This window comes from Lutjanus erythropterus, chromosome 11, assembly GCF_056507025.1.
Source record: "Lutjanus erythropterus isolate fLutEry1 chromosome 11, fLutEry1.hap2, whole genome shotgun sequence".
NCBI lineage: Eukaryota > Metazoa > Chordata > Actinopteri > Lutjaniformes > Lutjanidae > Lutjanus > Lutjanus erythropterus.
The window spans coordinates 33,532,399-33,560,209 of record NC_139327.1 but is presented as its reverse complement, the minus strand read 5'-3'; the positions used below and the strand labels follow the sequence as shown (position 1 = coordinate 33,560,209).

The 27,811-nt window shown below is 39.2% G+C and overlaps 1 protein-coding gene across 1 annotated transcript in view; it reads right to left on the bottom strand.

Annotated features, from left to right (window-relative positions):
* The window catches only part of ncam1a (neural cell adhesion molecule 1a), a 397,669-nt gene extending 370,315 nt beyond the window's left edge, over nt 1-27,354 (bottom strand). The window contains exon 1 of the mRNA XM_084730006.1: nt 27,076-27,354. Coding sequence (XP_084586132.1) covers nt 27,076-27,127 — 52 coding nt within the window. The 5' untranslated portion in view covers nt 27,128-27,354. The remainder of the gene's footprint in view (nt 1-27,075) is intronic.
* Between the last annotated feature and the right edge of the window lie 457 nt (nt 27,355-27,811).

Genomic DNA, 27,811 nt, shown 5'->3' with positions numbered 1-27,811 from the left:
GTCTATGACACAGGGTGGCTAACTAAGTGATCTGCTTGGCCGGCTACACAGCGCAGTGGAGCTGAATGAAGCGGCACAGTTGAAAACAACAGTGGGCTTTCACTGTGTTGGGCCATGACAGAGTATGCTTTCTTTGAGACGGAGAGAAAAACATTTGAGCGAAACAAACAGTGGAAAATGGGAGCATGATTTGGCATTTTGAGTTGCTCTTTCACGCTGAGAGTGGGTCAGACAGTGATAAGTGATCTACCTATGGCTCACTAGTCACAGTGATTCTGAATAATGATAGCAGCAACTGTGAGATAAATCATCATTATTCCACAAATGCGAAATAATACCGTATCATTTTCCACAAATGAGTGTACAGATAAGCTACGACCGCAATATTGGTATCTTACTCAAAGAAAAGTTGGATATTTCACTTAGTGGGCAAATGATATGAAGCAAATGGAAAGGTTAGAGACAAGAGTGTGGAAGTTTAAAGCCCTGCCAGGAGCCTCTAGAGGCTACAAAGTTCATTAGAGCCAGATTATTAAAGTATCATAATGGCAACAATTACAAGTATCTTAGAGCAGTGCTATTAGCGCTGCGGTTGTAATATTGAGGGTGCCATTGGAGTAAAAGAAAGGCTGCAGCATAATTAATGCCCAAAGTGACTGATGTTGGATGTCAGGACTGGGCAATATATTGACTTTACGTGGATATCGTGATATGAGACTAGATATCATCTTAGATTTTGGACGTCCTGATGTGGCATAAGTGTTTTTTTTTCCTGGTTTTAAAGGCTGCATTAAAGCAAAGTGATGTAATTTTCTGAACTTACCAGACTGGTCTGTTTTCTTATTTGCCGTTACCCATTATTAGATCCACTGATGATTAGGGCCAAAACTAACGACTGTTTTCATTGTCGATTAATGCTTCATTAGCCTACAACAGCGATACCCAAAGTGTGGGCCTGGGCCCACTAGTAAGCTATGAAGGCCCTGCAGGTGGGCCTTGAGAGGTCATTAAAAATAAATATGCAAAACTCTTTTAAGTTTCAGTTTGATCTGCACAAAATTACCATAAAAAAATAAATCAGAACTAATAAAACAAAGCAAAGCATCTAGTTTAACCAGTGTCATCACATATTATATTAACACTGTTGACTATGTATGTTTATATCTTGTCGTTGGTACAATCAGTCTCATGTGTTGGTCAGAGTTGTGATTACAGGTTTGGGTGGGCCGCAGAAGATGTTCAGATTTAAACTGGGCTGTGGCATTCTTAGATTTGGGAATGGTTGGTCTATAAAATGCTCAGCAGAGTTTTCCAGAGCCCAACGTGGTGTTTTCAAATTGCTTCTTTTGTCCAACCAACAATCCAAAAACTCTTCATTCACTGTGATAAATGACAAAGAAAAGCAGCAAATCCTCACATTTAAGAAGCCGGAACGAGCAAAAGTTTGACATATTTGCTTGAAAGATGATCAAAATAGTTGGCAACTAATTTTCTTTCCGTAAGATTGATTAATCGACTAATCTGCACAGCTCTACTGATCATTATTTATCAAAAGTCGCACTGTGTTAATGTTTTGTGAAAGCACCGATGGTCATTTCACCCAACTACTTTATGTACAGGCTACAACAATGCACATATTCTACAAAAATGTCATACGTTTGCACTATTTGAGAATTGTTTGCATTTTGTTTGAAAGAAAATATGTATATTGAGATATATTATATATTGTGGAATAGACAAAACTTATTAAGATATTAGTTTTTAAGCTATATCACCCAACCCTTTTGATGATCCAAAATTTCATGGCAACTTGTCTATTAGGTCTTTCATGCAAAAATCATGAGACAAAGCTCGGTAGAAGGCATGAGTATAGAAGTGGAAACTGGAAAATCAAATCACAGGAGCTGCAATTTTTTGATAAAGAGACCTATCCAGACCAAAACACATGAGACTGTCTGCAGTATGTCCAAGGTATCTTGGTCCTCCAAAAAAAAAAACATTATCATCCTTAAAAACTGCCCAGGCCCAGAGAGATGAAGCCTTTTTATGAAGCTAGCTCTTCGTCTGAGCTCAGCAATAACTCAGCAAACACAATTACTGCATTGCTTGAAAAGAGCAGTCGATCTTGATTGATGTCGACCATGTTGGCTACAAGCTACATGTGCTCCAAACCCATTAAAGCTCCAGCAAGGAAACATCTGGTCATAGATCCACTTTATATCAGCAAGAGTGAAACAGAAATATGTCTCTTTCTTTTTCTCAGAGGCAAGCACATGCTATCCAAATGTGTTACTGATAAAAAAAAATATTAATAATAGAAGAAATCAAGATATGCCTCCTGATAGCCATTTTCTAGTTATGTCTCACACTAGAGACATTTCCAGGTGTTGAACTTCAAAGGGGAGATTCATCTTTTCCTGGTTTGCTGTTAATGCCACCTCTGGAGATAATGCTGTACTTAACATACATACACAACACAATAGTGTGTGGTTATTCCTCCCATTCCTGACAGAAACCTGCAGTGATAAACCAGATTCATGATTTTACCTGCAACCCCACTACACCAAGGAGGCGCAACTCCCTGCACTGACACTGTAATTTGGCATCTGACATAGACTGAATTGGCAGACCAAACCAAACTTTGGGAAAACTTGTGAGCTCCGGAGGAACAGAACAGAATATTGTTGCTCTTAACAGCTATTAATCAACTGATCATTAATCAATGACATCTCTGATAACTGCTGGAAATACAACAGTGGAAGAAAAACATTTGGCTCTGGTTTGCCAGCCGCTGGTAAACAAAGAAGTCTTTCCATTTGGTAATTTTCAAGATGGAGCCATAAAATACCCTGGAAACAATAAATCTTTTAATGTTTCTGACGATCGACCACCAGATTTCTGTCCCTCCTGGAAACCCATTTGCGACACCTACCCCCATGTGGGGCAAACATGCACAGAAAGAATATATTCATTCCAACCGGAGACAATTTAATATAAGTATCACATTGAACAGGTCATCAAAGGCTCTCCTCTCAATCAAATTAGAAATTCCTTACGATCCAGAAAGACCAGATCAGTCTCTTCTGCGTGAGGTGTTCACATGAGGTACTTTGATTCTCATTGGGCTGTTATTCGGATTATTTGTGGAATATCAGGGTCCATGCAAACACAGCTGGAGCGAATGAAGCATCAAATCATCACCATCCGACAATCTTTTCTTGGAAAAATACGTTTTCAAAGTTAAATCTGCTTTGTAAGATGAATGGTCTTCACAAAGAGTGAATCCAATAAACATGTTTTCCTGCTACTTAAGACTGTTTACTCAGTACAGACTGCACAAATTCAGGGTTGTGTCATCGAGGTGAGACTGCCACTGAGCCATGCCAAGCACATTACAAGTCTTTGAGCCAGCACCATTGGGCAGCAGCACCTCTGAGGCTTCTGCTGGCTCGTGTAAAAAGGCCGAGCCCTCGACCCCGCGAGTTGGATCGTCTGAGCTCGGCCCATCTGGCTGCCTGCAACGTGAGCCAGTATCAATCATATGCAGCATGACATGCTCCCTTTGTTCCTGAAATGTAAACATATTTTATCCTTCTGATGTTCAGACAGACAACTGATCTTCGTTTGACATTTAGCACCCAATCTGTCATGAAACATGGATAGGAATGCATTAAAATGAATAAAATAGGCTTGTTAAAAAGTCTGAACGCCTCATATGAGAGCATCAAACATTTGTGAGATTTCAATCTCATAATTTAAATATAACGGGTCGGACTATTTTTATCTTCAGGGTTCCTCAACGTTCATGAAGGCATGAAAACAAAAAAACACCTTTTTAAACCTTCTTTGGTTTGTCTTCCTCATTTCAACCTTGAGGGGTAAGTTAGATGTGTCAATAGTCTGGTCGTGTTCCCTGGCGGGGGGTGAAAGTAGACTCTGCTGGAATGAAATTAAAAATTTAAAAAGACTTCAGAGAGCTTAGCTGGGCGTTTATTGAAAGCTTTTCAAAAGAGCGCATTATTGGTGAAAACGCAACGATACCGTAAGGCAACAAGTGAAGGCTGCAGATTTGCAGCATTTCTCATTCACAGATGCATATGCGAGGGATTTACATTTAAATTTTGAGCATTTAAGTCATGCAGCACAAACAGTGCAAGCTGCCAAATAATATGGAGGAGAAACTACAAAACGACTGTGCCAAGAGAGGAGTGCCAGAAAAACTAAGAGTGTTTCTTTATCACCTGTCAACATTCATGTATCATCGACAGAGCAAATTCTGTCCTGCAACCGAGGTAAAACTTCTTATGGTATCCATTTTCATGTGCAGGCATAATTTCTTAACTGTCTATAGAGAGAAATAATTACACAGTTACAGAACTTTGCAGTTAGCTTATTAAAGCAGCAGAGTAGCGCATTATGCAGAAAAGCCTTGCAGATAAAATAAGACAGCTGTCAGTCAGGAGAGCGGCTATTCATTCCTCAGACATAATCAGGCCACGATACACAAGCAGAAATTTTGCTCCTTGTACTGCAGTCAGTTAACCAGCAGAACGTCACAGCCATGTCTTATTTTTAGACATTAATTTGTGAGCAAAAACAAGAAAGATGCATATCATGCAGGCTTATCTCTCAAGGCGGAGATCTCCGTTTCATAACATCCAAGGTTTTATTCAACTCATGTGAATGCATTAGATTTTGTAATGAGAAAAGTAAAGAAAAGATCTAAGAAAAAGAAATTCTGAGTGATGTCCTACATCTGCAATGAGAAGACTGTCCAGCATCTTCAGTAAAACAGTGAGAACAATACAGCACTTAAATCAAATCAAAGAACAGAGCTCAGCAGTGAGGTTTTGTAAGGGAAAGTCCCATTCATATTCTGAATGAAGGATTTAGATCAAGGATGTCAGACTCATTTCAATTAATGGGACTCATGCAGCCCAAATTGATCTCAAGTGCGCTCGACCAGTAAAAACACTGTATAGTCTCATAATTTCCAAACAGCAAGACCCCAAATGTTTTCTTTTTTGTGTAAAGAAGTACAAGTACGTTCTAAAAACCTTCACAATTAATGAACCACCAATTTCCAATAGATGATGAACAGCATCGCGTGTCTCTGTTTCTCCACATTCAGTCAGACTACTGTCATTACATGTGCATCATAATTTACAGATCACAGTGGGTCTACAAACTCACAAAACGTTCAGGTATTTTGGGACTGGACAACAGTACATTTTTTACTTCTTTAAAATCAAGTTGTCGAGATCTAGATTTTTATTTTCTAGACATTTCTACTGTAGTGTAGCTTGAAGCTACTGGAAGCTAATGAGAAACAAAACAAAAACAAAAGTTTTGGAGGTGTCTTAGCAACAAGCTTACAGCAACATTGTTTTCAGACAGAAGTCAGATACGGATTTTTTGTACTGAATAGTGCAGCAACTAAGCATTATTTTCATTATCAACTACGCTGTCGATCATTATCTTTGTTAGTTGTCTGTCCATAAAATGTAAATGCCAAGATGACATCTTCAGAAACCAGAAAAAAAAAGGAAAATATCCATTTTAAGAAGCTATAATCCAAGAACTTTGCCTTGTTTTTGTAAAAAAAAAAATCAATTATCAAAACAGTCACTGATGAACTGAATAATCAAATGATTGGTTAATCTTTGCAGCTCAAGTACTGGAGCTTTTGATTTTGCACCATGTTCGATATCTTTAAATATGACTGGAGTTTTTCTCTCAGAGCTGTCTGGAAATGAATGACTGCTCTGCAATGTCTGATTTATAATATTAGTCATAATGTTGTAACCATCCAAGATAGACTGACCAAAAGCGATGGTATGTTCCTGTAGAAGCAACAAATCTGGTTCATATCAACCTTGTTTTAAGAATGATTATGGTTTATTTACAACGTAATTGAGAAGAACTGCACTACCCACAATCCTAAAGTGTAACAGCGACATCTGTGACTAATGGAGCTCGCTGTCACCATGGAAAGGCTGACAAGCTAGATCACTAACGTTTGTTGTTACGCAGCAATGACTTTGATTTATTTACACACACAACTCAAACTACAATATTTTACAATACTTATTAACAGTATAATAATGATGAAAGTTATATTTAAGAAGAAGGGCTATCATTCGCAATGGTTCTTAGAATAATTATGGACATAGTCTCGTATTTTTGTCTTTTTTCCAATCTTTTTTTGTGCTGAATCAAATGTTTTATGGTTGTGATTCATCTTGTAGTTAGTTGGCTTGCTTCCAGGCTAAAGCTCTTCATATAAGGATTTTCAGAAATGACAAAGGAGAGTTTGAATGAGAAATTCACTTCCGGGAACCTAAAAAAAACATGTCTCCTCGTCCAACAATATTACCGCACTCAGTGAGCTTTATGACATGAAATGGAGCCCCAGTGACAGAGCGGGAAACAATGAATCCAGAGGTTGGAGTGCCCCGCCGAGCCCGGCGCTTCCTACTTGACGACACTTTGCATTGTATCCCGCCTCCCTCTCATCCTCCGCCCCTCCTCCTGCCTGCCGCCCTCCACCTTTGTCTGCTTCGTCGCCTCACAGCGAGCCACTCCTGGGGCTTTTCTTCAGGAGCGGCTCTTCGACAAAGCTGTTAGTGTGAAAGCCTAATAAATTACAGACCTCTCCCGATCTCATCAAACACAGCAGCCCGGCCATAATCACATAATGGAAAAGACCCTCATCGAGGGGTTTTGCATCGGGTCAAATCGAGGTGACTCTCATCAAATTTTCAGAGGAAGTTGGTTGTGATCCTAATTTTAAAAAACAACCAACATGTCAAACCCTTTTTATAATGCGTTGTGTTTGTATTTCTCGCGCATTTGCAGTGTCAGGCTCTGTCAAAAGAGAACATTTTTCAGCATGTATCCAATTAAAACAACAGAGGCCACTAAGGATCATGTGGGGAAAGATCACACAGTTCAGGAGACATTTTGAAGAAAGGCTTTCAGAGTATGATTTCACAATAAAAGCAAAGAAATAGAATAAATAAATAAAAGAGTTAGTTAATTGGTACAAATACCAAATTATACTGTAGTGCTGGGTGTTGTCTGTCTAATTGCCATATGGTGATGTCCACAATGGATCCTTTCTCTATGTATGTTGTATATTAGTTACAAATTGAGCTGTACTTTGTGCAGTTTTTCCTTTCATAAATGAGATGCAATGTGCTATTATAATAAATCCATCCTTATTTTTTGTGCTCTCTGGCTGAAACTCCGTAAAATACTTATTCATCAGTTCTAAAGGCACTTTTAAACCACAATATCACAATGGTAGAGCTCAGTGAATGATGACTGTCAGGCATTTATATGGACAACGCCATCATCCATCAGCCCAACTCTATTACATTACTTTAATAAATGCATCTAACTCATCTGACCTCTCACCCCTTTTATTCTGAAGGTCAGGGGTCCGTATCGACGGACATCCTTCTCATCCTTCTCATGAGTGCATCTTGACTGCACCCTTCTCCAAATATTTCTTCAGCGATTTATTTATCTGTACACATGGCTTGCCAAACTGAGCGCACAGCATATTAATCTGTGCACACAAATTAGTAAATTAATAATGAGTCCACAATAACACCCTTGGTGTGGTAATCCTTTCGTTTGGTTAACCAATCCGTTCGCACGGATGCCTACATCTGTATTTTTTTTCTACCATGATAGTTAAGATTCTCAGTACAAAACACTTGATTATTCAAAACAAAAACAACAACAACAACAAAAACAGTTTATTTGGGGATTGTGTTTTAATTTCAGAGTGCTGAATTCTGAGCGAGCTCAAGCAGAGTTGGTCCAAATTTGTGCATTAGGAAAATTGTTTATTTATATTTCCTCTGATAACATTTGAAAGTGTCAGTACCACTTTACAATAAGACTACCCGTATAAATGCATCATAAATGTTGTATAATTAGGTATTAATTCGGTGGAAAACCCTTTATAATAATTATTAATTAGCGATTGCAACAAGTTATAATAGTTTTCATATGTTGATGTGGGCTTGTGTGACCAAGATCAAGTCGCTGCTACCTACTAATTAATCTTACTAATGGAAAAAAGGAGCCTTACTGTTAGAAGAAAAATGCTGAAAATGTCAAGGTACACAATATTGCCAAAGCCTTATTGCATGAATCTGGTCATTTGATGTTAATTTGATACCAAATGAATCTTTTTGACTGTTAAGTCTGGATGGCAGTATATGTTGCTCCAAAACCTGCATTTATTTTTCAGCATTAATGGAGCCTTCACAGGTGTGACAGTTACCCATGATGCCATGGGCAGGAACACATTCCCCATACCATCACAGAAGCTTTGAGTTGATGCTTTGCATTTTTGAGGACAGAGTTATCTGGATGGTCCTGGACAACCTGATTAATAACCTAATATGAAACCATTTTTAAGGGCTGTCTTACTGTAAAGTGGCACCAAATGTTTAAAATACGATACCAGAGTTTCAGTATCAAATCAATACTTTTTAATTAACTTAGTTTAACACAATATTTCATATTGATCAATCCATAAATACTATTTCCATGACTATGGTAAAAAAAATGTGAAGTTGCAAAGTTGCAAAAAACAAACAAGCCTCAGAATCTGACCAAGCATGTGATGTCAACTTCTTGATACCTAATGCTGCACTTTGGTTGTTGCTCAAAAAGTTTTGAGGCCCTACAGGTGCTAAATGTATTAAAGTTCACTTTGTTTCTGTTATGACAACAGCCACTTCCTCTCAGCACCTAGATAATGTTACCCTGCAACCACCTGCTACCAACCCAATACAAATATCCCATTTATTTTGATCAGTCCGACCTCATCATTGTTCACATGTGATTTCCATATGGGCAGCCGCAGCGGGGCTCTGGTTATATGCAGCTCCCGTATTAGATTGTGGGCAGGATTTTACCAGTTAATTAGATGATATTTGACACACTAGTTTGATCAAACGGTCCGCAGAGTCTGGGCTGCATCCACTGTCAAATCAACAGCTCCTTTATGTGCCTCTGTGTTTCCTCCTGTTTCCATAGAATTACCCCACAGCTGATTTCACACCATTATAACACACACTGTTAAAATCACTGACTGTTCAGTTGCCCATCATGCAATTACAGAGAAACAAACCCAATATTCTTTTAATTTGACCACAAAACTTAAAAGTCCAAGAATATAGCTGTAAAATATTTACTGAAAAAAGAATCAAGGTATCTATACCTTTTCAATAAAACCAATACAATACTAACATTGGATGGGATCAAAAGTACTGAAGCTATAAAAACAATGATTCTAGTGTCTGTTCAGTTCTGTTCTTTATTGTCCTGCATGAAATTTGTCTTGCAGGAAAACCAGACAGTGTTCAGTTATTTTGTTTTCTGCACAAGCACTGTGTGCAGGTTGTTAATTTTAAAAAAGTAATATTTTTGATGGCTAGGAATTTTTCCGACTTCGAAAGAGGTATTGATTATCATTTTCTTATACTAGTATTGTATCAAAGTTTAAAATTCTGGTATCGGGACAACCCTCCTTGTTGGTCCTGAGTCTGCCTTCTGCACACAGCCATTTGAATGCACAGCAAGGCTGCTTAAAAAGAACTCTACAAGTCTTGCATAAGAATTGTCAACTTGGTTCCCACATTAGAGCCCACATTTCCATTAAGATCAGACGAAACACACAGACAAAATATAACATATCTTAGACCAATGCCGCTTGGGGAAAACAGATGGAGTTTGAGCCACCTGAGCCTGTGAACAGTATGCAGTGAAATAAGTCATTCTGGACTTCTGCTGGCACGGTCTGAAAACACCACGGAGCCGCAGAGGATGCTCGCCTCAAGAATGTGCTCGCTGACAATCGTGCCAATTTAGACAGTAAACAAGTCCACAGAATACTGCACATGCTGCACATCTCGCCTTGTTCCCATCTCCCACAAGACGCACTTGTTTTCTTTTTCTTTTTTTTTTTTCTTCACACAAAGGCTGTGGCGGCTTGGCACCTGAGGAAACCAGCCAATCGCGGAGGCCCTGGGATGAGCTAACTGCCATTGCTAGGCATTACATCATGAGGGTGAGTCACTCCCTGGGATTAAGAGACAGTAAAACACATGCCCAGATACACTATGGCCTTGCATCCCCACGTCAGCTCAGATGAGGTGAGGTGAGACGATGCATTTCTGACTGCAGGAAACTCACAGGAAGCCTGTTCTGTCTTTGTGCTCATGATGAGCATTAAACAAACACCGTTTGTCACTGAGGTGAGAATAATCCTCAAGTTGCTCTCTGAGCTGCACCAGTTAAATTGTGTCAGACAACTTTAGTTCACCTAAACTATGTCAGTGCCAAGACAGCCCAGCAAGTGATAGTGAAAGGATGCTGAGCTTAAAGCTTAAGGTGGAGCGCCAAACAATAGCAGTGTGTGCTGACACATAATACCCAAAATTCTTGAGGCTACCTTAATCTGCGGTGGCCAGCAAACACGGGTCAACCTTTTTAAAATTACTTTAACATTATTAACAGGTTCATACATAATTTGATGTTAATTAGTATAATTCTATTATACAATTATGGCATTGTATAATTATACTAATTGTCTAAGATTAATTTTGCTACACTTTGAAACTAAATTAAGAAAAATAAGGCACTAGTTGTATTCTCCTGTCCTAATAATGAGCATTATCTCAGCTTTGCAATAGACATTGGCTGCGGTTCATTTGGCCAATTTCTCATTGTGGCAAGGACAGGAAAACCCATTTTAATGGCCCAACCAAAGTGTTCTCTGATCCCAGCTTATCACTGATATATCATATTGTCACATACAGGAAATGGGAAAAAAAAAACATTAATATCAGCAACTAACTATTATTTTCATTATCGATTAATCTGCCAATTATTTTCATGACTAATCAGTTAATTCTTAAGCCTACAAAATGTAAAAAACAAACTGATAAAAATGCACATCACAATTTATCAGAGCCTGAAACGAGGTGTTTAAATTGCACTTCAAAACACAAAGATTTTTCCTTTACTGTAATACATGGCAAAGAAAAGCATTTGACATTTATGCTTGAAAAGTAACTATTAATCCATGAAAAAAAAAAACGATCAAAACTAATTCCCTTTTGATCAAGAGGTTTTCAAAGTTTGATTACTGTCTGCCTTCCCTCAGACAAAGCTTGAAAACAGGCACCAAATCTTAGTTTACTTGCTTAGTTTCACTCAATTCCTGGATGTCTATGGGATCATGATTATATTATTTGATACCAAAGACACTCAACAGTGAGTCAGGAAAGGCTATTTGCTGTTTGACATAAATTGACTTTTAAATTTCTGACTCTGGCACATGGAGGAAACAGAAAAAAAACTCAACACTGTATCTCTGACTATCTCTTTAACCAAATCACACACATTTAGATTATTTAGTGGGATCACCTATTATAACTAATGTCTGCATCCCTCTTTAAAAATCCATTAATCAACTAATCATTGCAGCTCTAGCAACTATATAAACCTGTTAAACCTCTGTCAGACCAAGCTTAACATTTTCTGAAAACTTGCAGCTGTTCGTTGAGACAGAACAACATCCGTTTGATTAGGACTCAGTGATGCCAAAGCACGTAGAAATATATGCCTTCCAGCCTCTACTGTTTGCCACACAGTTGGCTTTCATGTACTTTTTTGTTTACTTGCTGCACATGCATCTATTCAGGTCGGTATAAGCAGCATGCACCACTTGTGGGCTGAATTTAAATGGCGTGCATTCAACATGGAGCAGCACTGTGTCGGCCGGGTTTAGGAGTGCACTCACTAATTCACCGCCTCTATTTATCCCACACCCATCTAATGCGAGCCGAACGAAAACACAGGGATTAATGAGTGATTACCTGAGCAGCCAATCAAAGGCTCAAACAACAAAGAAGGCCACGTCGGCCTCCCTGATGACACTCAGTATCACTGCGGTGAGACCTCGGGTTAATACGGACATTAAAACACGTTTTCTTTTCTAAAAACGTAAAGCGCTTTTCAGCTCGTTCTCACTGGAGAATCCTTTTTTGTTACACTTGAAACTCCTTCAGGGTTGTACATTTCACAGATGGTGAAACACTTTATGTTGAGTTCTTGCAACATGAAGGGTTGTAAGTAGAACCATCTGTGAAGTGTTTCAACCAGAACCTAAAATGAGAGGTTCTATAGAGAACACTTCTATGTTGTAACCCTCCCTGACAGTTCTACCCAAGACCTTTTCTATCCAGAACCTTTTTGTAGCCAAAGGATTTTATCTAGAATCCATCCAAGGGGCTCTAACAAGAACCTTTTTAAATTCCAAAAACCATTCCCTTTTCCGCCAGCATGGAACTGGCCTCATTCCAGTTCAAGAACTTAATTTTGACCTGTTTTGAGCATTTCCACCAAAAGTGAACTGGTTCAGAACCTGAACAATCGGTTCCCAGGTGGAACCAAACAATTTCCGGTTCTCCTCGAGAACCATAGTTGGTGTGTCACATTCTACAAGTTGTTTATTATTGTGCAACACCCTCTGTTGATTAGATCCTTGTTTACAGTGGTTCAAGAGCAACAGCTTCGTTGGTGGAAAAGAAACCCCAATGGTTCTATTGAGAACACTTTATGTTATGGTACAAAGAACCCTTGACAAACCCTTGATGAAAGAGTTCTTCAAGGATTTCAACAATCCATGACTCTTCCTCACAAAAAGGGTTCTTTGGATGAAAAGGGTTCTTAATGGAACCCTTAGTCTTACAAAGAAGCCTTGACAAAACCTTTCTTCAAAAACAGGGTTTTTCGGAAACAAACGGTTCTGGATAGAACCTCAGCCCTTTAAGAAGAACTCTTCTGGAACCCTTATTTCTAAGAGTGTAGTGCAGGCAGTGGCATGATGCAACAGGCCGCTCACAAAATAAAGATTATCAAGTAAAACAAAAAGACGTTCAGGGGAAAAAAGAGAAAAATATTTCAAAAACTGACACACAATCAGGATGAATTGTGTGGAAAAAACATCACTGCATGCATCTTAAATGAGCAACAATTATCCCTGTAGACACCAGGTGTACAAGAAAATGAGCTGCCTCTCCAGGTGGTTTGAAAGGCAGAATTTCAGAGCAGAAAATCCTCCCTGAACTGAAGACAAATACAGCAGGTGTGATATGAGCGAGGCAGCTGAAATCCTGGAACAAACTGCCTTAGACTGTCTTGCGCTTTTACTTCAATGAGTCCCTAAGCTGCACCACGAGTGAAGTAACTAAAATAAAATCTACAGAATTGGCACTCTCCATCTTGCAGTACTATGAGCATCATGGAAGAGCCAGGGTGACAATCACGTTATCTTGCAGTGTCACTGGAACTAATGCACACCAAAGATGGATAATGAAGTCCAAATAAAGTCTGCAGGTTACTGATGACTGAAATCATATTTTCTATGCAGTGCTGCCGAATAATAATAACACATTTCAAACTAAACACCACTTGAGAAAGTGGAAATATGACCATGAGTTACATCTGTCTGGTACTTTCCCAGGTGGGTAATGAGTAACAGGGACTTCAGTGCAGGAAAACTGAGAATATTTGGCAGAAACAGGGTGGAATCTTATTCTTAAAACAATATTGGTCCCATTGTTTTCAGTGACCTAAAGATCGTGAAGTCCACCTCCAGTCATGTTTTAAACAATATAAAATGCTCTGCAAGAATTAATAACACATGCAGACATATAGCTCTTCACCTTGCCTTCATTTAGTATTCAAGGTTTCATGAATATGCAAATAGTCCCCACCCTCTCCACACAAACCCCCTCCCCGACCCCCAAATAGCTGCAGCTGGCTTCTCCTCTGATTTGCTAGCTAATCAGAGTGACTAGCTATATCCAGCTTCTCCTGTGGGCTGGACATCGCCGCCAATGATAAGTGCCACCACCTCGATTAAAGGGATTGGTTCCTTAGGTTTAGGGACGTCATATGCCCAGCCTGACTGAAACTGTTTTTTTCAAACTGTCCTTGTTCACTGCAGTTTCGAAGTAATGAATGATCAGACATGGAGTTTACTCCTTATTTTGCTCTTGATATGTCTTGTAACGCATTAAAAACACTACACGGACATGCTAACAAGGTTAAAATGGTGATTTTCACTGGAGGGGGTCTTAAAGAAGGGACACAGACATGGGACAACAGGGTTGTCAGACAGGAACACAAGCATCTCTGTCCGTGTGCCTCGGCTGAAGTGTTGGCACGTGTGAGTCCAAGCTGTAATTGTGGACATACCTTTTCATGGGCCAAAACGGTTGACAAAGGGGACATTGATACCTGGTGTTAGCACAACAGGAAAATGGCCCGATGCCTGGAGCACACACCGGACATGCAATACAAACAGAGGTAGTCCAGGTAGAGGAGCCAGGATGTGCCAAACCAGGAAGTAAATTTGATAGAAACCACTGTGCTTCTGGATAGGTAATACTGGGAAATGGGGCAATGTGTGAAGATGCCACCTGTGTGTGGGCTAACATTGAAAACAGTGTCTTGATGTGTGCAATAAACAGCTGGTTTGTTTTGCCATTTAGTCGCGTATTGTGGCTGGCAGCAACCGACCACAACACGCGGTCAGTGTTGAAGCATCTGCCTCAAAAATCTACACTGATTTATTTCAAGGAAATTTCAGGGGATCTGGAATTTAAACCAAATGCAACAGCCTGTGTCTTTTATACATGCCTAAAGGGGACTGGTTAGACTTTGGCAAATCTACCCTGAATAAGAGATGGATTCTTTTGAAAATATTCCCAGGATATTTTTTAAACATGACCAAACTTACCAAATAGAAATGTACAAATCCAAATTTTTCAGTTCCAATCCAGTTCCGACATCTGAATTTGGATATCTGCTGATACCAATACTATACTGATACCACCTCTCTTCTCTAGTAGTAGCAATAGTAGTTGTTATTGTTGCAGTAAGATTACACGGGGCACAAAATGAACTTCTATCTGGAAAGCTTGTGTAGTTTGTGTAATGCAACTTGTGTAATGCAACTCGTGTAACGGCGTCCTTCAACCATTGTGGGGAGCTGTAGGATTCTGGCTTGTGACATTTGCATAATCTTCCATGATGCATTGCTAAGTTTAAGTTTGCTAATTTATGTTCCAAAATGCAAATGTTGCTGTTTGTTAGTGTTTGTGTTTGTCATGTGTTAGCAATGTGTTTGTCATGCATTAATAGTGTATTGTTTAGAAGATGGTGGCATATGCTGGTTATTCTCCAGTCCAGCTGTATCATATCACAGTATTTTGCAATACTTTTCCCTTACAACACACTCATATGCAGATCAGACGTGAAAAAGTACTCTTCAGCTCTTGATTTGCATGGCTTAGTGTAGAGCTTACATATAGAAAAAACGTGGCATTGTGGAATTTAGATCAGCATGCGAATCAGGGCTGTGATATTGGATTGGATCGATTCCACCTAATATCAGATAATAATTTTTTATAGATACTTGCAAATAAGAGGCTGCTTACAATGGGAAAGGTGTATGAAAACCTCCGAGGGAAAGGAGAAATAATCCATACAACAAAGATAAGATAAGATGGGAGAGCTGGGACTAGAAATAACAGATGAAGCATGGAAATAGATGTTTAATTAAATTCACAAAACTACCAGTTTGTCATTTTGGGGAGAAAAATCAATATTAGATACTTCTTGATCCTAGAAGTGTGATGGGAAATTATCAAAAATTATCAAAATGACTTTAACTGATGACTCCCTGTAGTTGACATGTATGTATAAAAATCTATCGGTACACATGGATGACACTGCTGGCTTTTCTCATCACTTGGAGGCTTAGTTGAACAAAGGGGCAATCAAGCAAAACCTCCTACTCTCTGCACTTGTGACTTGTGAAAGAAAGGCTGCCAGTAATCCATCATTAAGGAATCATTCTGTGCTGATGTGCAACAGTACTGTATGTGTGATCCCCTGATAAAGGTTACTGCAGCGAACACAGAGGTTTTATATTAAGGCCTCACTGTGTAAGATTTATGAGGATTTATTGGCAGAAGGTGGTTGAAATTGAAAATAATATTCATAATAATAATGTTATAGAGCCTCCAGCCAGTGGAACTCATTACCTGCACACACACTAAACAAATCAGAAGCAAATATCTATTCGGAAAATCACACAAAGGTCCAGTGCATATGATTCTATTTGCAGAATATGGCAGGAATGGAATGTAATATTCATAAGTATGTTTTCATCAGTGTATAATCACCTGAAAATAAGAACTGTTGTATTTTCATTCCATTAGAATGAGTCATTTATATCGACAGAGAGCATCACCACGGTGCACCGCCATGTTTCCTCAGTAGTGCAGAACAGACAAACCAAACATTATCTCACGAAAGGACCTTTCACATTTTTTTGCAAAGTGTGTGACCACCGTAAGCTTTCCAACAAGGAAGGGGAGGGAGAGGTGAGGTGTTTGCAAGTAGTGATCTCACTGCTACATGCCATAAAAATCCTCCTCACTGCTCCTTTACGGTGTCGTCCATCCACACGTCTAACTTCTAAACAGAATTTTATGGCTTGGTTGAAACCGCCGACCTGTTCAAAAAAGGAATGTAAAACAAGCCATTAAGAATTTAACAAGGAATGGCTCAATACCACTTTTTCCTTGTCCGATATTGATACTGATACTGCAACCTTGGTTATCTTCCGATATTAATGACGCCTTTTTCCCTCTCTCAAAACGACAAAGCTGGTAATAACAAGTTTCTATAGATGCACTTTGCTTAATCTAGTAAAGCAGCATGCGCAACCTGTGAAACTAATATTCTGCTCCCATTAGGGATGTTATAGATTAATCATTAATTGATTTACCATTAAGACTTTAACCGATTAAAAGTGTATTAAACAGCAAAGTATGTTTCGTATACCATTCATCCAGAGCTCACAGGTTTTCTCACAGTTTAGTTTGGTCTGCCTTGTTCGTCTAGAAATAGCACAAAATGTGCCCAAGTTGATACTGTTTTGTTTAGACAGAGCCATTTTTTGAATAAGGACAAGCAGCTTCTAGAATTTAGCAAATATAACATACACTGAGGAAAAAAAAACAAATTTTGAATCTTATCATTATTATTATTAATTGTTTTATCAATGATTAGTTATATCATGATATGGCATAAGTGTTGTTTTCTTCTTGTTTCAAAGGCTGGATTTTGAACTTCACAGACTGTTTTAACTGCTCTATTATTTGTCCTCATCCACTTTGTTATTAGATCCACATTACTGATTATTATTTATCAAAAATGTCATTATTTTGCAAAAGGGTCAACGTCCATATCATCCAGCCCTAACTACATTATATACTCTTGGGGTAATTTAATCTACAGCATCACATTTTATAATATCATCATGTGCTTGCACTGTTTAATAATTTATGGTAAGATATTTTAGAGAAAATGTGTAAATTGAGAGATATATCATATATTGTGGAATTGCCTAAAAGTGCTGAGACATCATCTATAAGCCATATTGCTCAGCTCTAACTGATAATGTATTTGTGTGCCATTTCTCCAGATCTCAATTTGGTTTGGCTTCCCTTGTTAGGCTAGAAATGGCAGTAATTACACCTCATCTGACATAACTAATGTGCAAATAGAATAGTTCAAATAAAACTTAAAATTGGGGGAAAATGCTTTAGTATCTTATTAATTATTAATGATTAATCAATTAGTGATTTTTCAACATTCAATTAAGGAAAATGCACAAAATTTGCAAACCTAGTAAAAATGACACTTTTTTAATTGAGTATCAACACTCAAGACAACTCAGAAGTGACTTTGACTTTCACAGACAGAATACCATCTGTTCACCAGTGCCAGTCCTGAGGGAAGTAAGTCAGACTAGTGACAGGCTATAAATAACACTGGGCCCCATGCTGACAATAAAGAAAACTGGAACATCAATACAAACAGTATCTATTCCAAATAAAATCGGTGCTTGTTGTTCTCCAGGCAGTTCAAGGAGGACAGGGACATCATGCTGGGATTCTGTTACACAGTTAAGTAGTCCATCGTCACCTTGGGCACCATCACCAGACTTGGCAGTCTCACTTAAACAGAGCTCAGAGAAAAAAAAAAAAAAAAAGAGAGAGAGAGATGCAGGGAGCTGCGTGCCAAAGCAGCCCAGATCATCAGCACTGATGCAAAGAGGTGAGAGTAAAAGGACTCTGCTATGCTGAGTGTCACAGAAAACTACTGTCCATCCACCATCACCTTCCATATTCTCCATGCACAGCGTGGCTATTAGCCTAAAGGCACCACCGGCTTCAAAGACTGTTTTGAATCAGAACCACTCCCAGAGATGTTTTACCTTGCTGAATGTGATCTTGGGGCACTTTCACATCAAGCACAGTTTATCTGAATCCATTAGAAGCTGCTACAAGTTCACCCTGCTGGGATTCCAAACTCTCCTTTGAAGAGAACTGAGGAGTTATTTAGTATAAGAGCCAATGCAATCAACCGGGTGAAGCGACCAGAACACGGCAGGTCTGAGACAAGCTTTCAGTACATCTGGCTATTTCTAAAAGTTCTGTAAATTTGAATGGATGGATTAGCAGAGACTCTAAGTCCTTTACGTTTTCTTACATTAGAAAGACTGATTTTATAATATTTTTTAAAGCTAAAAATTTTGCAGTTAAATATGACTGACAGAATCGTGGGCTTTTCTCGCAGTATTTTCAGAAGGGGCATTAGCAACTTGGTAAGCACATCCAGGATGGGCAATCTTCTATTATGTTATATGTACTTTAAATGGTACATGATAACAACAGTAGTGTAGTTGTAAATTCAATTAAGAAATGGTTATCACATTTGATCATTTTCTTATTTTATTTGCAAGGAACTGCCATACAAATAAACATGCAACATTTGAGTTAAAAAACACTTAAGCAGTAAACTAACAAGCTTTCAAAATAAAAGCTTTAAGGATTTGGGGATTTTAACACTAACAATTGCAAATAAGCGTGGATGGGATGCTTCCTGCTCTGTGACAAGAGAGGCACTACTGCCACTGACTGTCACTGTCACATCACATACTGTCCAAATCATGTCACCTCACAAGGCAGCTGGAATTGTGAGATCTCACAAGCATAGCTCCCATGGTGGAAACAGTATTGCCATATTGTCCAACCCTAAAGCACACCATAAAATATATAAGCTCGTAATTAAGTTTAATCCTATTTCAGCCACCAACACAGGCTGGAAGTTCATCTGAAAGGCATAGTTCAAAAATTCAGTCATTATCTACTCACCCTCATGCTGACTGAAGGTCAGGTTTAGTTTTTTAGTCTGCTTAACACTGCAGGAGTTTCACAGGAAGCATTACAGAATCTCCCAAACAATGAATGAATGAATGGTGACCAGTTTTCAAACTTAAAAGAGCAACAGAATAAAAACATAAAATGCCTCCATACTGCTCGTCCAAGTCTCCTAAACCCCGACACGCCAAGCAGACTTAGGAGACTTGGACTATGCCAATCGAGCAGTATGTAGCATTTTATGTTTCATTCCCAGTTGGGTTTTTTTTACATTTAACAACTGGTCACCATTCACTTCCATTGTTTGGGAGACTCTGCAACGCTGATTTCCTGTGAAACTCCAGCGGTGTTTTGCAAACTAACAAAATACACCCAACCTTCAATCGGCATGAGGGTGAGTAGATAATGACTGAATTTTCCATTTTTGGGTGAACTATCCCTTTAAATTGTCAGAAGCAACACTGTGTGTTGGAAAGGAAGTTTGTGGAAGAGGTTCTGCATGCAAATTCAAACTGAAAAAGATACAGTTTCTAGCTTTACTTCAATTGACTTTCATGTTCAATGAATGTGAGCACAATGCAATTCATCAAAGAGTGTGTTAGTTTACCCATTTTTTGCAGCTAGGTACACACTCTTTATACTGTATTGGGTTTTGCAATGTAATGCCAAGCTGATAAAGAAAGAAAAATTCATTCAAGGGTTGGATGTTTGGGGGAGGGGGGCAGCCCCCATTCTGCATGACAAACCCATCTCCTTTTTCTCTTTTTTTTTTCTTCTTTTTTTTTCCCACATTCAATTCCGCAGGACGCCTTCATTGCTCACACAATGCAAATCACTCATGGTCCCCATTCATGCGCTGATTAATATGCAAAGACAGCCCATCCTCATCTAACAGTCAGCAGAGAAGAAATATAACAGCCAGCCGAGTCATTTTGAACTTATCTGTCGGAACTATCTGTACTTTTTGATTCAGTATGAAGAAGCACTGTGAGATGACATGAATTTATGGATAATTAATCAAAACCCACTGCCTCAGAGAGTTTCATTCCAATGTCTAAGAACTGTTTGATTAATGTATGATGTTTTATCCACAGATCTGCAAACACTGATGACATTTATAATCAGCACTCTGTTATTCTGTTCATTTGTTGTGATTTAAGTGGAGATCAGTAACACTTTTTCAGATTATAACGCAAAATATTTATTAAATGCCATACAAATATTTTTGGATTTCATATTGCAATGGCACATTTTGGTATGAAACAAAATAAAATTAGAGCACATTTTGGAATTTGTAGGCCTTCAAACTAAACTGGGGCTGTAGTGTCCTAATTGTTGACTCCAGTTTGGCAGGTTATTTGAATTTTCATCAATTATAATTTCTTCTGTTCTTCTGTTTGGATGTATCAGTCCTGTAGAGGGCCCAGGTCCCATCTTTGAAATGGACTTAATCACTGGAAGTATCTTATGCAATTTCTTCTGGTACTTTTACCTCACAGAAACGCTAGTTGCCGAAGTGCCGCTGCCTTGATGTTAGTTTGTTTGTGTCATTGTGTGACTTTGGCTTTTTAAAAGCTCGGTTCAGGTTCAGAGTCACACAATAACACAAAAAAACTAACCGATCGGGGCAGCGTTACTACAGCAACTACTGTGTCCTGAAAGGTAAAACTGCTGTTTTTCCCTTTCATCCTGGGCCTCATCAGCACTACGGTTGGCTTCAGAGGGCTGGTTGAAAATGTACAGTTGTAAGATGTTGCATGTTTTGTTGCTGACCCTGTCTGCAGCAGTTCATTGTTTAGTTTCCATGCTGGCACTCCTCTCTGCTTCTCCAAGCTAGGGCGTCTACTTCAGTTAATACACTGACTATGGATAAGGACCTCATCAGCACAGCTTCAAATAGTCGAAACTATCCCTTTAAATTCAATTCAACAGTTCACCTATTGTGTGACCAGTGCAGAGAATGTTCCAGGGTGCGTTTAGTCTGTTTAGAGAGAATACAGTAGGCTAACATTACCATAAAGTTGTAAAGCAATTCATTTCTTTTTTTTAAACAATACACAGACTGAAATGCCGGTGAGGAGAATAAAGTACGTGGAAAAAGAGAGTAATGAGTGAGGCTTGTGTAAACTCCAGCAGCAGCGTGGACCTCACATCTGGCAAATCAACTAAACTTGCAATTATGGCTCAATGAGAAGTCATTTTCTGATGCCGTCTTTTGATTTTCTAACTGTACAGTAGCAGTAGTGCAGTGTATGAACTGAATCCAAAAGGAGTGTACAAGCTGTAATCTGAGCAGCCCCTGTGCTGACGAGAATGTGATCAGTATAAACTGTAATAAATTGGTCCAAAATGTGTACATGTCACTCTGAATGCAGCCTGGATCGTGTTGCAACTACAGAGCAAAGTTCTGAAGTTCCAGAATCTAGGTTTATTCGGAGAGCAGACTAAAAACGCCTTATAATTTTCCCTTGTTTGGCTGCTTTTTCCAGTTCCCCTAAGTCAAAAATAGCCCGTATTATTTTCATAGTGGCTTTGAACTCACCACAGCAGTTAAAGTCCCATATGTTAGTCATTTAGGAATTGTGTATTTTCGCTCCCTCAAAAAGCGAGTTAAACTTTTTCTTCTTTCTTGGTAGCAGCCCCACGCTTGACACATCAAAACATTGTTTTAGATCCAGGGGTCCATTAAATGAACTTCACAGTTCACTTCGCTTTGTCTTAAGACTCAAAAGCGGATGGATCTGCTTTGCTCTTGAAGTCCAATAGTTAATGGAATAGCAGGTGCACAGCAACAACTGGGAATTCAGAACAAAAGCGGCATCTGAGAAACACAAACAGGTGGGGGCTGTTGCTGTTTCAGGTACCGGCGAAATGAAGAAGTCTAATTGAGGAAGTCCAGTTTGAGTAATAGATGCATTAGTTTGAGTCTGGAAGAGATCAAACGCTGCACAGTGCTTTATAATACCATGAAGAATATTTGTACAACTTTGGAAACTGGAAACTTATCATGACGGCAGTAATTTTATCTTCCATCTTGCAAAGCAAACGTGGAATTACCTTGGTCACATTACAGTTCAATCTATCAAGAATGCCCACTTGCACGTATTTGACATTGCGGCTTGCCAGATGACACAGAGGCAAAAGTTGAGCAGACGACCCGGCGTTGCTTTTCCTTTGCCAGAGCTCTCTGTATCAGGATTCCTGCTGTGTCAACGTGGTGGTCCCTTTGAAATGAGGAGGCTGCATGTTTTTCAAATGGTGCTAACGCTGTTTGCTGACAGCAAAGGACGTAACACCAGCACTTTCCCTTAAAAAGTCAACGAGAAGAGTCTTAGCCAACAAAGTTTTCATTTATTTTGTTTGTTTGTTTGACAAAAACCTAAGTTCATATGGTCAAACTGTTATGTAAACATTAAGAGTGATCAAGGATCACTTCTCTGCAAACCTGAAACTGATAATTTCACATCCGTCACATCTGACATTTTCACTGTGGAATAGGTGTGATGAATAGTTTTGTTACCCAAATTAGCCTCCATCACATTACACAAGGCTGCAGAATGACGACCATGGACAAGGCGGGTCACCCCAATAACACCGTGTCAGAACACACCAGACTAAATCCATCTGGCCGCAGACAGACCACGACAAGAAAGGACACTGTCTGTCTGCGTCCACTACTAAAATCATATTCTATTTTAATCCGACCATTATTCAGTCATTTCTTTGAGGGTGCTCTGGTTCTCCATCCTAATGTTTGTTGCTAGCCTCAAAATTTAATTATCACTGAACTGGAACGGGAACTGGAAATCAATAAATGTAATTAAATTGCTGAGCCTTCAAACTGTGTGATACTGTCATTACCCTTTTAATATACCCCGGGCCTATCAAATAATGTGATCAATTTCTTTGAGTTTCTTCCCCTCTTGCAACAAGGCAGAGCTACGGCACAGTTGTCTAATTATCTCCCTCTTGGTTCCTTTCACCCCACCCCCCATATGAGGCGCAGTGAATTGCGGGGGCGTCAGAATATTTCGGCAGGATCATGAATCATATAGAAAAAGATGAACATATCCCGACTGTTGTTGGTAGCACACCGCCCTCCACACCGCTAACAGTGACAGGCTGACACAGTGTTTGGGTGTACAAAGTGGCAAGAAATACTGTTGATTTAAAAAAAATACCTCTAAAATATTATGTAGGAAATTTAAAAGACAGTCTGTTTAAATGATGCGTACTGAAGTGCAGCGAGTTTGGTTGTGTTTTTTATCAGAGGCCTGCAAATACTGTCAAGTCTAGAGCCGCACCAATTAGTCAATTAATCAATCAAAAGAAAATTGGTTGCCAACTATTTTGATAATTGTCAAATTTTTCAAGCAAAAATGTGGACATTTGCTGGTTTCAGCTTCTTAAATGTGAGGATAGTGCTGCTTTTCTTTGTCATTTATGACAGTAGACCGAGTCTTTGAGTTTTGGACGGTTGGTTGGACAAAGATTTTAACATTTTAGAGATCAAATGATTGATTAATTGTCAACGTAACTGGCAGATTAATCGATAATGAAAATAATTGTTAATAGTAGCCCCAGTTGAGTCACTGATGTGCAGACTGAGACACATTATGTCCACACAGCCCAATAGATCCCGACCATTACACAGGCTATCGGCCTTTTCATTATCCATTAATCTATTAGTTGTTTGGTCCATAAAATGTCAGAAAACCGTGAAAAATGTTGATTGGCTTTTCCCAAAGCTCAAGATGACGTCCTCAAATGTCTTATTTTCTCCACAAATCAAAGATATTCAGTTTACTGCCAGAGAGGAGTGAAAAAAAGCAGAAAATATTCACATTTAAGAAGCTGACATCAGAAAGTGTTGGCTTTTTTTCTTAGCAAACTCAAAATGGTTAACCAATTATTGAAATAGTTGGTGATTAATTTAGTAGTCAATTAATCATTGCGGCTCTAAAACAAACAATTTAAGTTTAACTATGTTGTGGTAAATATATTTTTGTTAAACTCCATTAAGTGTCAAAAGAGGGAGAAAAATGAAATTAAATGAAATTCAAGATTTGTACCACAATTTGTAATGTAATTTTAATTTTGTTAAAATGTATTTTCTAAAATTGGTATTGTAAATAAACAAAATTTAGGAACTGGTGTCAAAATAAAGGTATCACTACTGGTGGTGGTATCTGTTTTTTCGTATCTTCATAACTTTCTTATATTTTACTGGGGTATACAGTATGGCAGTATTCGTGTGAAACTTGGCATCAGCGTGGGAAATGACACACACAAGAGCTCTGCTTTGGTGTCGAGAAGCTACAGTTTACGTATTTTATTATGTGACAAACTCAAACCTAAACAGTACATTTGCTGCCAGACTGACAACTTTACTAATCACTTTTCCTTCATTTAGCAATCATCCACCATCACCCTCTGATACCACAGACAGTAAAAATTAAAAGTTTAAGTTATAAAAATCAAAAGCTAAAGTTACACACTCACTATGCTGCTCTACTCTGACCAATCAGTAGTCTGCAGTGTTTGCTGGTTTACCTTCATAATTGGGACTAAATCCAAAATACTGTAATACCTTCATACCACCCAAGCCTTACTGGTACTGGCATTGAATATTTTATACCCAGCCCTAATTACAGCACACATACTGTATATTTAAGAGTTTGTCCACAAGAGGGTAGTGACAAATTCACTTTTCAACTTTAAAGGGCCAGTGTGAAAAATTCTGCAGATTGCAAATACCTTGTCTCTCTATACTGTCCCAAGTAAGTACGAGAAACAATAATGGCCAAAAAACTAGCGAAAAACACAAAAGCCTGTATCTATAGTCGGTGTTTGGTTTGTATGGCCGACTCCGGATGATATGCACCCTCTGTAGATAAAAAGTTATTTTCAGGTGATTATACACAAATGAAACATAGTCTACTTATGAATGTTACACTCAATTTAAACCATATGTTAACACTAAATCCTCATAAATCTTACACACTGGACCTTTAACATGTCAAGCTCACTATAGCTTGGTCAAATTGTCTTTATAACAAAATATAAGGGGGCTTTAATAATATTAAATACATACATGTAGTATATTATAAATCTTATGTCAGTGTAAATAATATAAAATATCAATATCAGCCTCAGGCTCATCTGGGCTTTTTCTGACAAAAATTAGACTGAATGCAAAAATAGAAAATTAATACAAAAAAAGAAAACTGCAGACCTGAGGAATATGAAGGAAGAGTGGTGAAATCTAAACCCGAGGTTAGAATAATCCTCGTATTCTAATTGGGATACTGACTACTGAATTACATTATTATGAAATCAAACTATTCTTCCTCTCTCCAACGACCCCTGCGGGTTCTCAAACTCCACTCGGAGCGCACAGTTGCAGTCTATAGAAAGAAGGGGGCAGATGCAGGGAGGGAAGGAGGATGTGAGAAGAAGCGGAGGAGGTGGGGGTTTAAGGGGGCGGGGGGGATGGGTCCCCTCCCGCCCTATATAACCATGGGAGCTCTGGGATTGGATCCTATTGTATACATTGAATGACTATTCAGTCGCCTTCAGTGGATGACGAATTTCCCCCCACAACCAACCAAATTAAGAAAAACTACGATCAAATGAGCCCGGGCCTGTCTGTCAACATCATTTTGCGCCTAAAAACGCACAGACCTAAGTTGAAAACTCCAGTTTCTTATTTTAAAATACATAAAAACTAAAGAAACAGAGGTTATGACACATAAAAAAAGGTCAAAGGCTGTGATCAGACTGATGTTAAACTCTAAAATCCCCACACTGACACATCCGCGCAAAATAGTGTTTGCGTGCCAAATCCGATGATGGCCAGAGTCGAACTGCTGGACGCATCTAATCCATCCAACGGAAAGAGTTTAAGCGCGTAATTATGGGACACAAAATTCCAATTTCATCTCGATAAACAATCTCATTAAACCTGTTTGTGTGCATTGAAACAAAGCATCCTAGCGCAGACCGAGCGACGCTCCTCACACTCCATCCTCGGTGCGTCACAGCTGACCCAGCACAAGTACCAGAGCCGTGCTGGACTTCTGCACATGAACATATGTCGTTTAATTCCGGTTATTTTGGTGTCTGGAACAGAAAACAGTCGCTCACACGCAGCCACGGAGAGCAGAAGCGATATCTGCTGGCATGAGGGGCACAGCAAGCGTCCCTGCATCACCAGTCCTAATCTCCGCCAGCATCCACTAACCTTTCCCCACACGCATGAACTCACAACTCGCATAAAAACGCAGCACGTGTGCGCAGTTTTCACCCAAATTACATAAACCTGCAGTTAACTGTGAGACAACAGTGAGCCAACCGGACCTGTGCGGGCATACCTCCTCTGTACTGCGCGGAGATATTCAAAAATGCACCGAAGCAGACACGAAAACTAGAGACAGAACACCTCGAAACTGCATTAAAGCGTCCTGGTTGGTAATTCGAGCTTTACTCGTCTCATAAAGCGTTTAAAGTCTCACTTCTTGCAGAAACTTTTGGCCCAATCGTGTGTGAATTCTGCAGGGCACCAGCAGCTCTAACCTAACGCCACTGTCCGGAGTCGGTGACAAGGATGCCGCCGGCGGCGGGACCAGAGGATGCTGCTCCAGAATCACAACACAGCTCGGCCTTCATTCTGCACACTTTGCTTTGGAATTAATCCCCACAATATAACCTAATATGAATAATAAATAAGTCAGCATCTTACCTGCACAGCCAATGAAAAGCAATCCCCAGATGAGGTCCCTTGTTTGAAGCATTGTAATGTGTCACAGAGATATTCTCCTTGAAGAGCAGACGCACTTTAAACAAGCGAGGTGTCTCTACTGATGGAGGGGGGAGAAAACAGATATCAGCCTTTCCAGGGACAACAACTGCTACCGGACGGAATTTTGGTCCTTGTCGCTACCCGTGTTCGCGGCACAATGAGTGACAAGCAGCAGCCGTAGCACGCACTCTCGCGCACACACATGCACTCAATAGATACCAACACGAATTACTCCGCCCGGTAGGCTATACCCACACACACACGCAGACACACACACACACATACATACACACACACGGAGGGGGCGGGCTGAGGTGAATGCAGTAACAAAGTAGTGCGCGGAGCCGCCGGTGGAGACAGCAGATGGTCACCAGAGGCTCTAATTCGGATTACTGAGTTTACGAGCCAGCTTAGAAACACATAGAGCAAAACACTTATACTAAACTGGAGACTAATTAAAACTGTGATTCAGATTTTAAAAAGAAAGAAAAGATACATATCCTAAATAACTTTAATTAGAAATCTTTTAATATTGTGTTATTTCTGATTAGACACCAAACTCCTTACACGAAATTGCATTGTTGTAGTATTTTATTTTAAAATGATTACGTTCGTGTATTTGGGGAAATCAAGGTAACGTTTTTTTTAATTTGTGGGTCTATTAATTCATTTCTGT